The sequence below is a fragment of the Budorcas taxicolor genome, chromosome 10, assembly GCF_023091745.1.
Source record: "Budorcas taxicolor isolate Tak-1 chromosome 10, Takin1.1, whole genome shotgun sequence".
NCBI classification, from domain to species: Eukaryota; Metazoa; Chordata; class Mammalia; order Artiodactyla; family Bovidae; genus Budorcas; species Budorcas taxicolor.
Window position 1 is genome coordinate 53,175,935 of NC_068919.1, and position 12,101 is coordinate 53,188,035.

At 37.7% G+C, this 12,101-nt stretch overlaps 1 protein-coding gene across 1 annotated transcript in view; it reads left to right on the top strand.

Annotated features, from left to right (window-relative positions):
* Positions 1-186: 186 nt before the first annotated feature.
* DNAAF4 (dynein axonemal assembly factor 4) overlaps positions 187-12,101 on the top strand; it is a 66,890-nt gene continuing 54,975 nt past the window's right edge. Inside the window, exons 1-3 of the mRNA XM_052647122.1 lie at positions 187-309; positions 679-826; positions 5,606-5,739. Coding sequence (XP_052503082.1) covers positions 187-309; positions 679-826; positions 5,606-5,739 — 405 coding nt within the window. The remainder of the gene's footprint in view (positions 310-678; positions 827-5,605; positions 5,740-12,101) is intronic.

Sequence of the window (12,101 nt, forward strand, 5' to 3'; positions counted from 1 at the left end):
ACAAGCCGGCCCAGGCGGTCGCGAGGGGAGTCCGCAGGGCGGCCGCAGGGGCGCGCCCGGGGCACGCTGGGAACGCTGGGGGTGCCCCAGCCCTCCTGACCCGGAAGGGCTGGCTTGTGGTAACCCCGGCTTCCCTAGCAACCGAGCAGGCTTGAGTCGTCTCACTCTCGCCGGCTGCCTCCCAGGATGCCGCTGCAGGTTAGCAATTACAGCTGGCAGCAGACGAGCACTGCGGTCTTCATCTCTGTGCCCCTCCGAGGCGTCAGCGTCCGAGACGCGGACGTGTTCTGCACGGAAAATTATTTGAAGGTAGGAACGCAAATTGTGCCAGCAGGCCCCAGGGGTGTGGTCTGAGGAGTCTGCGAAGGCATGGCTGTGGACGCGCAAAAGGCGCGTCCTTGCAGATAAGCATCCTAAAATATTAGTCCTACTAAAACAAAACAAAACAAGATACGAATCTCATACAAGTGAGACACCTCGTCTGTAGATAGATGTCATCGGGTCAGGGATGATTTTATCCATGGCTTCCGTATGCCTTGCTACTTTTATCGTGACCTGGGAATAAATTTATAGCAGGAATTTAAGAAAATGATTTTGGCCTCCATCACTTATTTCTTAAGGGGTGTGTTTTTCATTTTGTGCAGCCAAATTAACTTCCGTTTCCCCCCTTCTGAATAGGTGAACTGCCCTCCATTTTTATTCGAGGTGTTTCTCTATGCTCCTATAGACGATGAGAGCAGCAAAGCTAAGATTGGGAATAACACTGTTGTTTTCACCCTGCACAAAAAAGAAGCAGCCATGTGGGAGACCCTTTCTCTGTCAGGTGGTAAGTTCTTTACTAAAAGATGTTAAGCTGGTTGTGCTTTTTAAACTTTATACGATTCAAAAATCTATCTTTTGAAATAATTATGTTGCTCTTCTAGGAAAACAAAATAGGCACGAATGTCATTTAGATGAGGTAGCGCTTCAGCTGCCTCTTAAATAACCTAATAACCTATTTATTGAGTAATCGAATTTCTAAAAAATTAGAGTCTGTTAATAATAGCTCTTAAACGATATGAGCTTCTATCTTCAGAGGATAAGACCTCCCGGTGTGGCCTTTATGAGCACTCATTTTGTATTAGGCATTAGTTCACCTGTTAATCCTTGTAATAGTCTGTCACTTAGGTACTCCACCACCCTCACCATTTTTTTTTTTTCTATTAAAATGAGGCTACTGAGGTGCAGAAAGGTTGAGTAATTGCTGAAGGTCACACTCAACAGTGGCTACATATTTGAAGATACATACTACAGAAGATAGTGAAGGACAGGGAAGCCTGGTGTGCTTGCAGTCCATGGGGTTGCAACGAGTTGGATGTGACTTAGTGACTGAACAACAACAGAACTTTTACAGAATACAGATGTCTGAATCTTACCCTAGACAGATAAAATCAGTTTTTGGTAGTGGGACCTAAATTGTTAAAATGGTTTTTAGAGATTAAAATGTACAGTCCCAAGTTGAGATCTCCTGTTGTCTGTACTCTTAATCTGTATTCTGTTCTTCTGCTAAGATCAGCTTTGTGGGTCAGTAATTGCCCTCTACTGCTTTAGTTCTATTATCTTCCTCTCTGATACAGTTATCATGTTTTCTTGTGTTTTCTGTCTACTGTCTAAAATTTCTCTTAGGTCGTTGGCATTAAGCCTTGAGTTGGAACTATTGAGAATAGGGAAATTGCAGCCACTCTTTATGTTAATGTTTTCTTCATATCTTGCAGTGGAATTAAATTTTTTAGTTCTTAGTACTAGGTAAGATTTTTCTCTAAAATGTGGTTTTGAGCTCAGAAGATACTGGAAGGGAGGTTATCATAGCCAGCTTACTTTAGTTCTGTATTGAATCCTAGACTAACTGAGGGGTTTTTAAAACCAGATTTGTTCTCTCCTACCCCTGTCTTACTTTTTGATTCTTTAAGTCTGAGATGGTGTCTGGGAATATGTCATGAAACACACACAGGATGTTCTGACTTCTCACCTAAAGTTAAATGTAAATATTTTTATTTATTTCAGTTGATGTTGATAATCTTTATTTTGAAGTTAGATGAGACCAGAATTGTCATCTATTATAATGACTTAAACAATCACATACATGCTAAGTTGCCTCAATCATGTCCGACTTTTTACAACCCCATGGACTATAGCCCACCAGGTTCTTCTGTCCATGGGATTCTCCAGGCAAGAATACTGGAGTGGGTTGCCGTGCCCTCTTCCAGGGGATCTTCCCGACCCAGGGATTGAACTTGTGTCTCCCGTGGCTCCTGCACTGCAGGCTGATTCTTTACTGCTGAGCCACCCAGGATGCCCAAAAATAAACAGATTAGGGGTTGAGAACTACTGGGTGGTTCTGATGACTGGCCAGGTTTGAGAGCCACCGAGTTAAATGTTTGTATGTATGTGCATGTGTGTTGCAGGTAACATTTTGTACACCAGCTTTTTAGGTATAAAGAAGAGTCATATCAGTAAACCTGTTACTTTTTCCTGTTTCTGACTTGAAACTCTTCTATATCATATTCCCTCCTTAACCTGGTTGGTGCCTTATGCAGGAATGGGAAGGGAATTTTGTTTTCTAATTGTTACAGTCCTCTCTGACTTACACATCTACTTTCATTGCACAGCTGCTTGATTCCTTCTCTTTCATAGTTACGTGGTCAGCTATTCCAAATTTTGACCATTTAAGCCAAGTGTTAGCAAACTTTTTCTGTAAAGGGCCAGATAATATTTTGGATTTTGTGGTCTGTGTGGTCTGTGTTACAGTTACTCAGCTATATTATTGTTGTGCAAAAGCAGCCATAGACAATATATATTTATTGACAAAAAGTGAAAAAGTGAAAGTGTTGGTCACTCAGTCATGTCCAGCTCTTTACGACCCCATGGGCTCTAGCCTGTCCGGCTATTCTGTCCATGGGATTTCCCAGGCAAGAATATCGGAGTGGGTTGCCATTTTCTTCTCCAGGGGGTCTTCCCAGAACAGGTCTTCTGCATCACAGGCAAACTTTTTACAGTTTGAGCCACTTATGTCATTTAATATTACTATTATTTTGATTTTTTCAATTATTTAAAACTTCAAAAATAATTCTTAGCCTATGTGCTGTAAGAAATCAGGCAGCAGATTGAGTTTGACCATAATTGCCAATTAGACGAATCAAAACAGTCTTAAAACTAACATATAACAAGTAATGAACATTGACTTTACTTCAGAAACCAAGTTTGAGATTCTTTTAGAACTCAAACTCAGTCTTTTTTTTAATTTGTTAACCTTGATTTTTATTTTTTATTTTCTTCAAACTCAGTTTTACATGCAATTCAGTGAAATTGTTTTAACAATCTTTTTTTCCACATATAGTATTATGAAACTCCAATATCTACTCCAAGCCTCCCTCCCTCATTATTCACAAAATACTGCTCCATTTTTTTCTGAAGTTCCTGCTTGATCCATTTTTCATTTCTTTTAGATGTGGAGCATTTAATTCAGAAACTTGATCTTTTAAAAATTAATTCCTGCCCCTGAAGCTGGTCTAGCTCTCTGCCACCGTGTTATTAAAACAGGTGGATGGTTAGGGAGAGGCTTCAGACCTCATTCCAGTCGTGATTTCCAGCCAGGATCTTGGATGGGTAAAAATGCCATATTCTTTACTCATTTTTAACTGAAATTTAATATTCCCTTCAATTATGAATGTAGACAACAATCAAAAGTAGTATCAATAAAATTCACAACATGTTTATATCAGGTTCCTTTGTCCAGCCAGTTCCTTTGTCTTTTAGATGCACTACTTTGAAATTGTATATCAGACATTTTGCTGTATATTATTCAGTGCATTAATAAGCAGGTGTTTTTATATCACAAATTTAATGTTTTGTGTTTTAATATAACAATGTTTTGTAAGTATTTTAATATAATACTTTGTAACTAGTTTTCTTTGTATATTATTTTCATATATTTTAAAACAAGATGAAGGGTTAGTATAAGGGTTTACTATTCATCCCTCCACTCCTGCCCTCCTTGTCTCTTTTTACTTCACTTTCCCAAGTTTCCTCTCCCCTCCTGTTTTTTTTCTTCAAAGTCTGGATCCCTTCTTTAATCCTTACTTTCTTAAGATAATTTACCCCATAATGGATCACAGCCTGCAGTTTCTAAAATACTGAATCACTGAATAAAAAATGACTGTGAATGGTAAAGTTTTATATGTAACATGTCATGTGACTTTATAATTTTTCCTAAAGCTTGCCCTGTACTCTTCATACATAAGACTAACCATTTATATTTTTGAAGGTGGTTGATCATGACACCACCCTTATGGCAGAAAGTGAAGAGGAACTAAAAAAGCCTCTTGATGAAAGTGAAAGTGGAGAGTGAAAAAGTTGGCTTAAAGCTCAACATTCAGAAAACAAATATCATGGCATCCGGTCCCATCACTTCATGGGAAATAGACGGAGAAACAGTGGAAACAGTGTCAGACTTTATTTTCTTGGGCTCCAAAATCACTGCAGATGGTGACTGCAGCTGTGAAATTAAAAGACGCTTACTCCTTGGAAGAAAAGTTATGACCAACCTAGATAGCATATTCAAAAGCAGAGACATTACTTTGCCGACTAAGGTCCGTCTAGTCAAGGCTATGGTTTTTCCAGTGGTCATGTATGGATGTGAGAGTTGGATTGTGAAGGCTGAGCGCTGAAGAATTGATGCTTTTGAACTGTGGTGTTGGAGAAGACTCTTGAGAGTCCCTTGGACTGCAAGGAGATCCAACCAGTCCATTCTGAAGGAGATCAGCCCTGGGATTTCTTTGGAAGGAATGATGCTAAAGCTGAAACTCCAGTACTCTGGCCACCTCATGCGAAAAGTTGACTCATTGGAAAAGACTGTGATGCTGGGAGGGATTGGGGGCAGGAGGAGAAGGGGATGACCGAGGATGAGATGGCCGGATGGCATTATTGACTCGATGGACGTGAGTCTGAGTGAACTCCGGGAGTTGGTGATGGACAGGGAGGCCTGGCGTGCTGCGATTCATGGGGTTGCAGAGTCAGACACGACTGAGCGACTGAACTTAACTGAACTGATCATGTTAGATGATCTCAGTGTTGATCTAAGAGATGAACATGGTCTCTTCTAAAAGACCTCATAGTGATGCTTTATTGTGATCAGGTTTATAAGCTAATAGGAGAGAGAGGAGTATCAATGTGTTCTCTTTCTTTCTCTCTGGCCCGCTTTGCCTCTTCCCATTCCTCTCATTGCACAGCCTCTCTCTCCGTCCTGTGACCGTCTCCTCCTCCTCTCCCTCCCCTCTCCACATCCTCATTCCCTCTCTTACTTCCTCTCTCCATTGCTCCTCTTCTCTCTTATTCATATCTTCCCTCTCTGTCTCTCTGTCTTTCTCAGTGCACAAAGGCATCCATTCTTTACTAATTCATTACTGTTACAGTCACTCTTATTAGCTTCTTGACTAGTTTAATTCTGAGAAATGTTCTTACTTCTCCATGTGAAGTTGGGTCCAAAACCATGTTATCCGAGATCAAAACAAATTCTAAGTAAAACAAATTCATCATGATTCTAATTTAGTGATATTCTTTGTTTTAGTTGACAAAGAGATGATGCAAAGAATAAGGGAGAAGTCTATCCTACAAGCACAGGAAAGAGCAAAAGAAGCTATGGAAGCAAAAGCTGTGGCAAGGAGGGAAGATCAAAAATATACACTAAATGTCATGATGAAGGTAAGTTGCAGATTGATAGGAAGGTCCTTTAACTAAAGATATAATAGTAAACTATGCAGTGATAATTTGTTCCATCTACTGTACTTTCTCACCTTTTTGTTTATACTTTGGTTACAGGACTTGCTGTGTTACATAGGTTGTCTGCTACTTCTGAAAAGCTGTATGAAAGCATGAAGGTTCAACAATAGATTTGCCTGTTTTAGGGAGAATGTTCCATTTCCAGGGGAACAAAAGTTATAAGGTTTTATGGTGGAAGTGTTTTACTTCTTTTTTTATCTTGAAATTGATGGACATTATTATTTAAAACAAGAAAAACATAGATTCAACACTGAATATTGACCAATAATAACTTTTCTTTTAACTGTTGAGGCTTTCAAGTTAAAGCTTTAATCAGCAAAATATTTTTTGAGATATAATTCACATACCATACAGTTTGCCTATTAAAAGCTTACAATTCAGTGGTTTTTAGTATATTTAGAGTCATAAAACCATCACCACAGTCAATTTTAGAACATTTTCATCATCCCATAAAGAAACCCTGCACCATGAGCAGTCACTCCCTATTCATCCAAACCTCTACCCCTAGACAACCACTAATCTGCTTTCTGTCTCTATAGGTTTACCTATTCTGACTAATTTTTACAAATAATTTCCCATCTTAAATTCTCATTTTGAAATGACTAAGAAATCTATAACAAGCATTATCTCATCAAGAGTTCTGTGGACTCATGATTGTTCTTTTGCATTTGGATCACTAGTATTGTTTTTATAACCAACAGTTCATAATTCCAGTCCATAATTCCAATGGCTTCTCTGCTGCTTTATCATTTTTACTTACTTTTAAATATTGCCAATGGTTAATATACTTCGTTTTTTACTTAATAATTGAACATGTGGTCAGCCGTCTGAAGATTCCTGCTTTCAGTATACTTGATGAGTTCCACCTTTTCTTGATCATATTATCACTACTATCAAACTTTTCCTGAATTAAAAAAAAATACAAGCAAAATAGTATAAAATTTGTGGCAGCAAATAAGTATTTATTAAACTGATAAATAATAGCCCACATACTGCTGCACTGGTAAATATAACAAAGCTGAACAATTGATTACCAGGCAGTACCACAATGCTCTACCTTGACGTTGATAAATATCTCCTGACATATGAAAGCCTGACTTTGGTATTTGTGAAGGTAGTTTAGGGTCATTAATGTATAAAGAATGAAGCTGTAGTTTACATTGAAGTGATAGAACCTATGAAAGTCTGTACCCTATACTACAAACTATTCATTTTGTCCGTCTCTTCCCCTGAGTTGTTAAGAGTTGAGACTATACTTTTTTTCATCCTTATCATAACTATTGCCAAGTAAATAGTAGGTGCTCAAATATTTGAATAAATTAATGTGACTACATTGTTTGAGTACTCTGTAATCATTGTAAAATTCTATTCTGGTGGATAAATGTAGATAATTTTACTCTGTACAATATTAGACACCATTTAGGAAAGAGCTTTGATGGTCCATAAAGAGTAAATGAAGCAATATGATGACAAAAGGCAGCTCATTATTAGCTTAAACCATAAATTAGCTTAAAACTTGACTTACATATACCGAAAACATTTTTTTATTCGTAGTAATCTTTTAAAAAGAGTGAACAGGGCTAATGCTAAGACTCATTGTTTTAGTTTGCTATGCTGAATAGTGGTAACCTGCTCAGGCTTCCCTAACAGAACACCACAGAGTGAATGGTTAAAGCAACACACATTTGTCTTCGTGCAGGTCTAGGGCTTAGAAGTCTCAGATCAAGGTATAGTGGGTAATAAGTCTATTCCTGGCTTGCAGATAACTGAAAGAGAGAGAAAAAGTCTCTGTTGTATCTTCTTATTAGGGCATATCCTGTTGTATCAGGGCCCCACCCTTATGACCTCATTTATCTTTAATTACTTCCTCAGAAACCGATGTAAACAAGAGTTGGCGCTTTAAAACATTTGAGGGGACACAAACATCTAGTCTGCAATTCAGGAGACTGCCTGCAATACAGTATACCCAGGTTCAATCCCTGGGTTGGGAGGATTCTCTGGAGAAGAAAATGGCAATCTACTCCAGTATTCTTGCCTGGGAAATCCCGTGAACAGAGAAGCCTGGCAGGCTACAGAGTCATTCACGACTTAGCGACTAAACCACCAAACCAAATATTTAGTCAATAACACTGTAAAAACTATCCAAACTTTAGTGGCTTAAACAGCAGTCGCCAGCCTTTTTGGCACCAGGGACCAGTTTCGTGGTTTTGCCATGGACCGGGAGTGGAGGTGATAGTTGCAGGATGATTCAAGCACGTTGCACTTATTGTGTTCTTCATTTCTAATCTAATAACTGCCACTGATCTGAGGAGTTCTGGTCTGCGGCCTGGAGACTGGGGATCTCTTAACACATTATTTCTCACGATTCTGCATGTTGGTCAGGCAGTTCTTATGGTCTGAGTTGGCCTTGGTTGTGGCTGGATGTTCTAGGATGACCTCGCTCAAATGTCTGCAGCTTTGCCTGGGAAATCCGTAGTCCCTCTCCATGTGGTATTTCATTCTCCAGGTTAGCACAGATTTCTTTACTTCGTAATTAGTGTTTCTGGGAGCGGGAATGGGAAAGCCCTAATGTACAAGCCCTTTTAAACACACTTCTGTGTCACATTTTCTAATGCTCCATTAAACTAATGTTGCATAGAACCAAGCCCGAATTAAGGGTTAGAGAGATAGACTGCACCTATTCTGGGGAAGAAAGATGAAGTCACATTGCAAAGGGACATGCTTACAAATAAGGAAGGAACTTTTGGCCATTTTACAACTTAGTTTGAATTGAAAGATTGGAGTTTAAGCAATAAAGATAATTTGATTTCATCTAGCAGAAGTTCAGAGACAGAGCAGTGAATCCAAGCCCTGACTCCGTCTCTCTACAACAGCCTTAGCACTGCCTTTTCTTTGTAAGTGCTTCATCCTTAGGCTGATAGGAAGATGATCCACATCTGCACATTCCCAGGAACCAGCAGGAGACAGTCTGTCTATTCTGTTGGCTCCCTTTCAAGCCCCATAAAATGATTGCTTTATAATCTGTAGAATGATATTTCACATGGCAGTCAGTTTTACGTAAGTGCAAATATATCTTCAAGTCTATTGCTTCAACCTTGGTTTACTGTGTCCGTGTCTGCTTATCTTTGCTACTGATCTGTCATTCATTTAGCAGACATTTATTGAATAGTTTAAAAGATATTGAGGCTGCGCTGACAAGTCAGTCTTCGATTTCAGTTTACTCGTAGTATAGAGAGGGTGACAGACAATAATTAACAAAGATTACAGCCTAGTATGCATAAGAAATCATGGGCAGGTAAAGAGAAAACACTGGCCAAAGATTGGTATCTCAGTCTGGAAGGATGGTCAGGAAATAGGAGGCAGTGTAGCTTGTGCTGAATACTGGAGAATGAGCTACAGTTACCTAGGGATAAATGGGGAAATGGCATTATAGTCAGTTTTGTATAAGTGCTCGACAGAATTTGGCACAGTGAGGAACAGTTGTGATGAGAAATAAAATCTTGATATTTAGAAAAATCTCTTGAGGGGAACTCTTTAGGAATTTTCAGCAAGAATACCAAAATAATTGGTTTTGTGTTTTAGAAAGCTCATTCTAGCTAATGAGTTTGAAGAGGTTTCAAGGAGGAGGCAGAACTTTTGTATTCTTAGGATGAAAGGATTTTGAACATATTTATGTGTTAAAGAAAAAAGCCAATGAAGAGGGAGAGATTGATAATATAACCAGGAGAGAGGATTGATGATGAAGCAGTTTTTTTGTGGTGGGATGAAGATTGGAACAGGTGAAAAAATTAAGTCCTATGCAGTAGGGGCTATTTTATCTTTTGACTAAAGGGCAGGAATAAAGAATAATCAAGGGTTTGGAAAATTTTTCATGACACAGATAGTTAAAGTAATCCTTTGTTTTCATGGTGAAGGTAGAAAGTTCACCTACCCAGAGCATGAATAATTGAGATGGAGTAGGGATGACTAATAGAAGCTTGGAATATCGATGCCAGACTAATCTGAAACATGCTTTTTCCCATCTTTACTTTGGATTACTATTGCCTACTTTTCCTGTTTTCTTTACTCTTTGTTTTGTAGGTTATCTTCTATTTTGAATTTTTTGGTTCTATTTTATTTTCTCTTTTAAGGAACTTGTTTTCCCACTAATTTTTAACCTAAGTAGGGCAAATTTGAAGTGCTTTCTTCTGCTATTTTCTTAAAGTTGAAACTCAGAAGCGTGGAACTGTAAAATAACTGCCTGATTGTGTGTGAGTTACTTTCTGGAGTTGTCTAGATTATACTATAGGGCCTTTAAAAAGTCCTTATTGGTGAAACCACATGCCCTGTTTATTAGAAGCATGTATAACTAAGGTATAGAAAAGCTACAAGTAACTACTTTCTCATTTTTTGTTTTATGCAGTTATAAAGGTGATTGTTTTATTTATGTATTTAACCTTGCAGCTTATGGGATTCCAGTTCCCTGACCAGGAATTGAACCTGGTTCATGGCAGTGAAAGCCTGGAATCCTAACCACTAGGCCAGCAGGGAACTCCTGTAAATATGACTTTTAAATTTCTCTTTTTGATAGTTCATTGTTAGTGTATATAAATGCAACAGATTTCTATAGGTTAATTTTATATCCTTCAACTTTACTGAATTCATGTGTTAATTCTAATAGTTTTTTGGTGGCATCTTTCGGATTTTCTTTATATAGTATCATGCCATCTGTAAACAGAAATAGTTTTACTTCTTCCTTTCCAGTTTGGGTTCATTTTCTTTTTATTGTCTGGTTGGTATGGCTAGGACTTTCCATATTATGTTGAATAAAAGAGGCAAGAGTGGGAATCCTTGTCTTGTCCTGATCTTAGAGGAAATGCTTCAGCTTTTTATCATTGAATGTGATTTGGCTCTAGGTTTGTCATATGGCCTTTAATATGTTGAGGTATATTCCCTCTTGTATCCACTTTGTGGACAGTTTTTATCGTAAATGGATGTTGAATTTTGTTGACGGCTGTCTCTGCATCTGTTGAGATGATCTTAAGATTTTTATTCTTCAGTTTGTTACTGTGGTGTATCACAGTGATGATTTGTGAATATCCTTGCATTCCTGCAGTAAATCTCACTTGATCGTGGTGTTTAATCCCTTTCAGATTCAGTTAGCTAATATTTTGTTGAAGATATTCATGTCTGTGTTCATCAGTGATATTGGCCTGTAATTTTCTTTTTTCGTGGTTTCTTTGGTTTTGGTATCACGGTAATGCTGGCCTTGTATAATGACTTCTAAAGCATGCCTTCCTCTTCAGTTTTATGGAGTTTTAGAAGGTTAGATGTTAACTTTTCTTTAAATATTTGGTACAGTTCACCTGTGAAACTGTCTGTCCTGTACTTTTGTTCATTGGGAATTTTTAAACTCAGTAATCAATTTCAGTACTGGTAATTGGTCTGTTCATATTATATATTTTTCCTTGATTCAATTTCAGGAGATTTTACATTTCTAATAATTTATCTATTTCCTGTCAGTTCAGTTCAGTTCAGTTGCTCAGTCGTGTCCTACTCTTGTCCATGTTATTGATGTATAAATTGTTTGAGTAATTTCTTATGATCCTTTGTATTTCTGTGATGTTAGTTATAACATCGTTTTTCATTTCGGATTTTGTTTGGGCCTGCTGTTTTTTTAAATTGATCTGAGTAATAGTTTATCAGTTTTATTTTTGACAGATTCAGCTTTTAGTTTCAGTGGTTTCTTAAAATTGTTTATTAGTCTCTGTTTTATTTATTTCTTCTCTGATCTTTGTATTTCTTTCCTCCTACTTTTGATTTTATTTGTTCTTTTTCTAGTTCTTCAGATGTATTATTAGGTTGTTTACTTGAGATTTTTCCTGTTTCATGATGTAAGCTTGTATTGCTGTAAACTTCCCTCCTTGAACTGCTTTTGCTCCATGGCATAGATTTCAGTCATGTTTCTATTTTCATTTGTCTCCAGGAATTTTTATTTCCCCTTTGATTTCTTCAGTGACCTGTTTTTTGCTCAGTAGCATTTAGTTTCGCCTCTACCTGTTTGTGTTTCTTGCACTTTCTAAGCTTGTAGCATTGTGGTAAGAAAAGATGCTTGATATGATTTCAGTTTTCTTAAGTCTGTTCAGACATATTTTATAGCCTAGAATGTGATCTATCCTGGAAAATGTTCCATGTGCACTTGAAATGTTTATTTTGCTATTTTTGAATAAAGTGTTTTTTATATATATATATATATATATATATATATATATATATATATATGTGGCCATCTGATCTGATGTGTT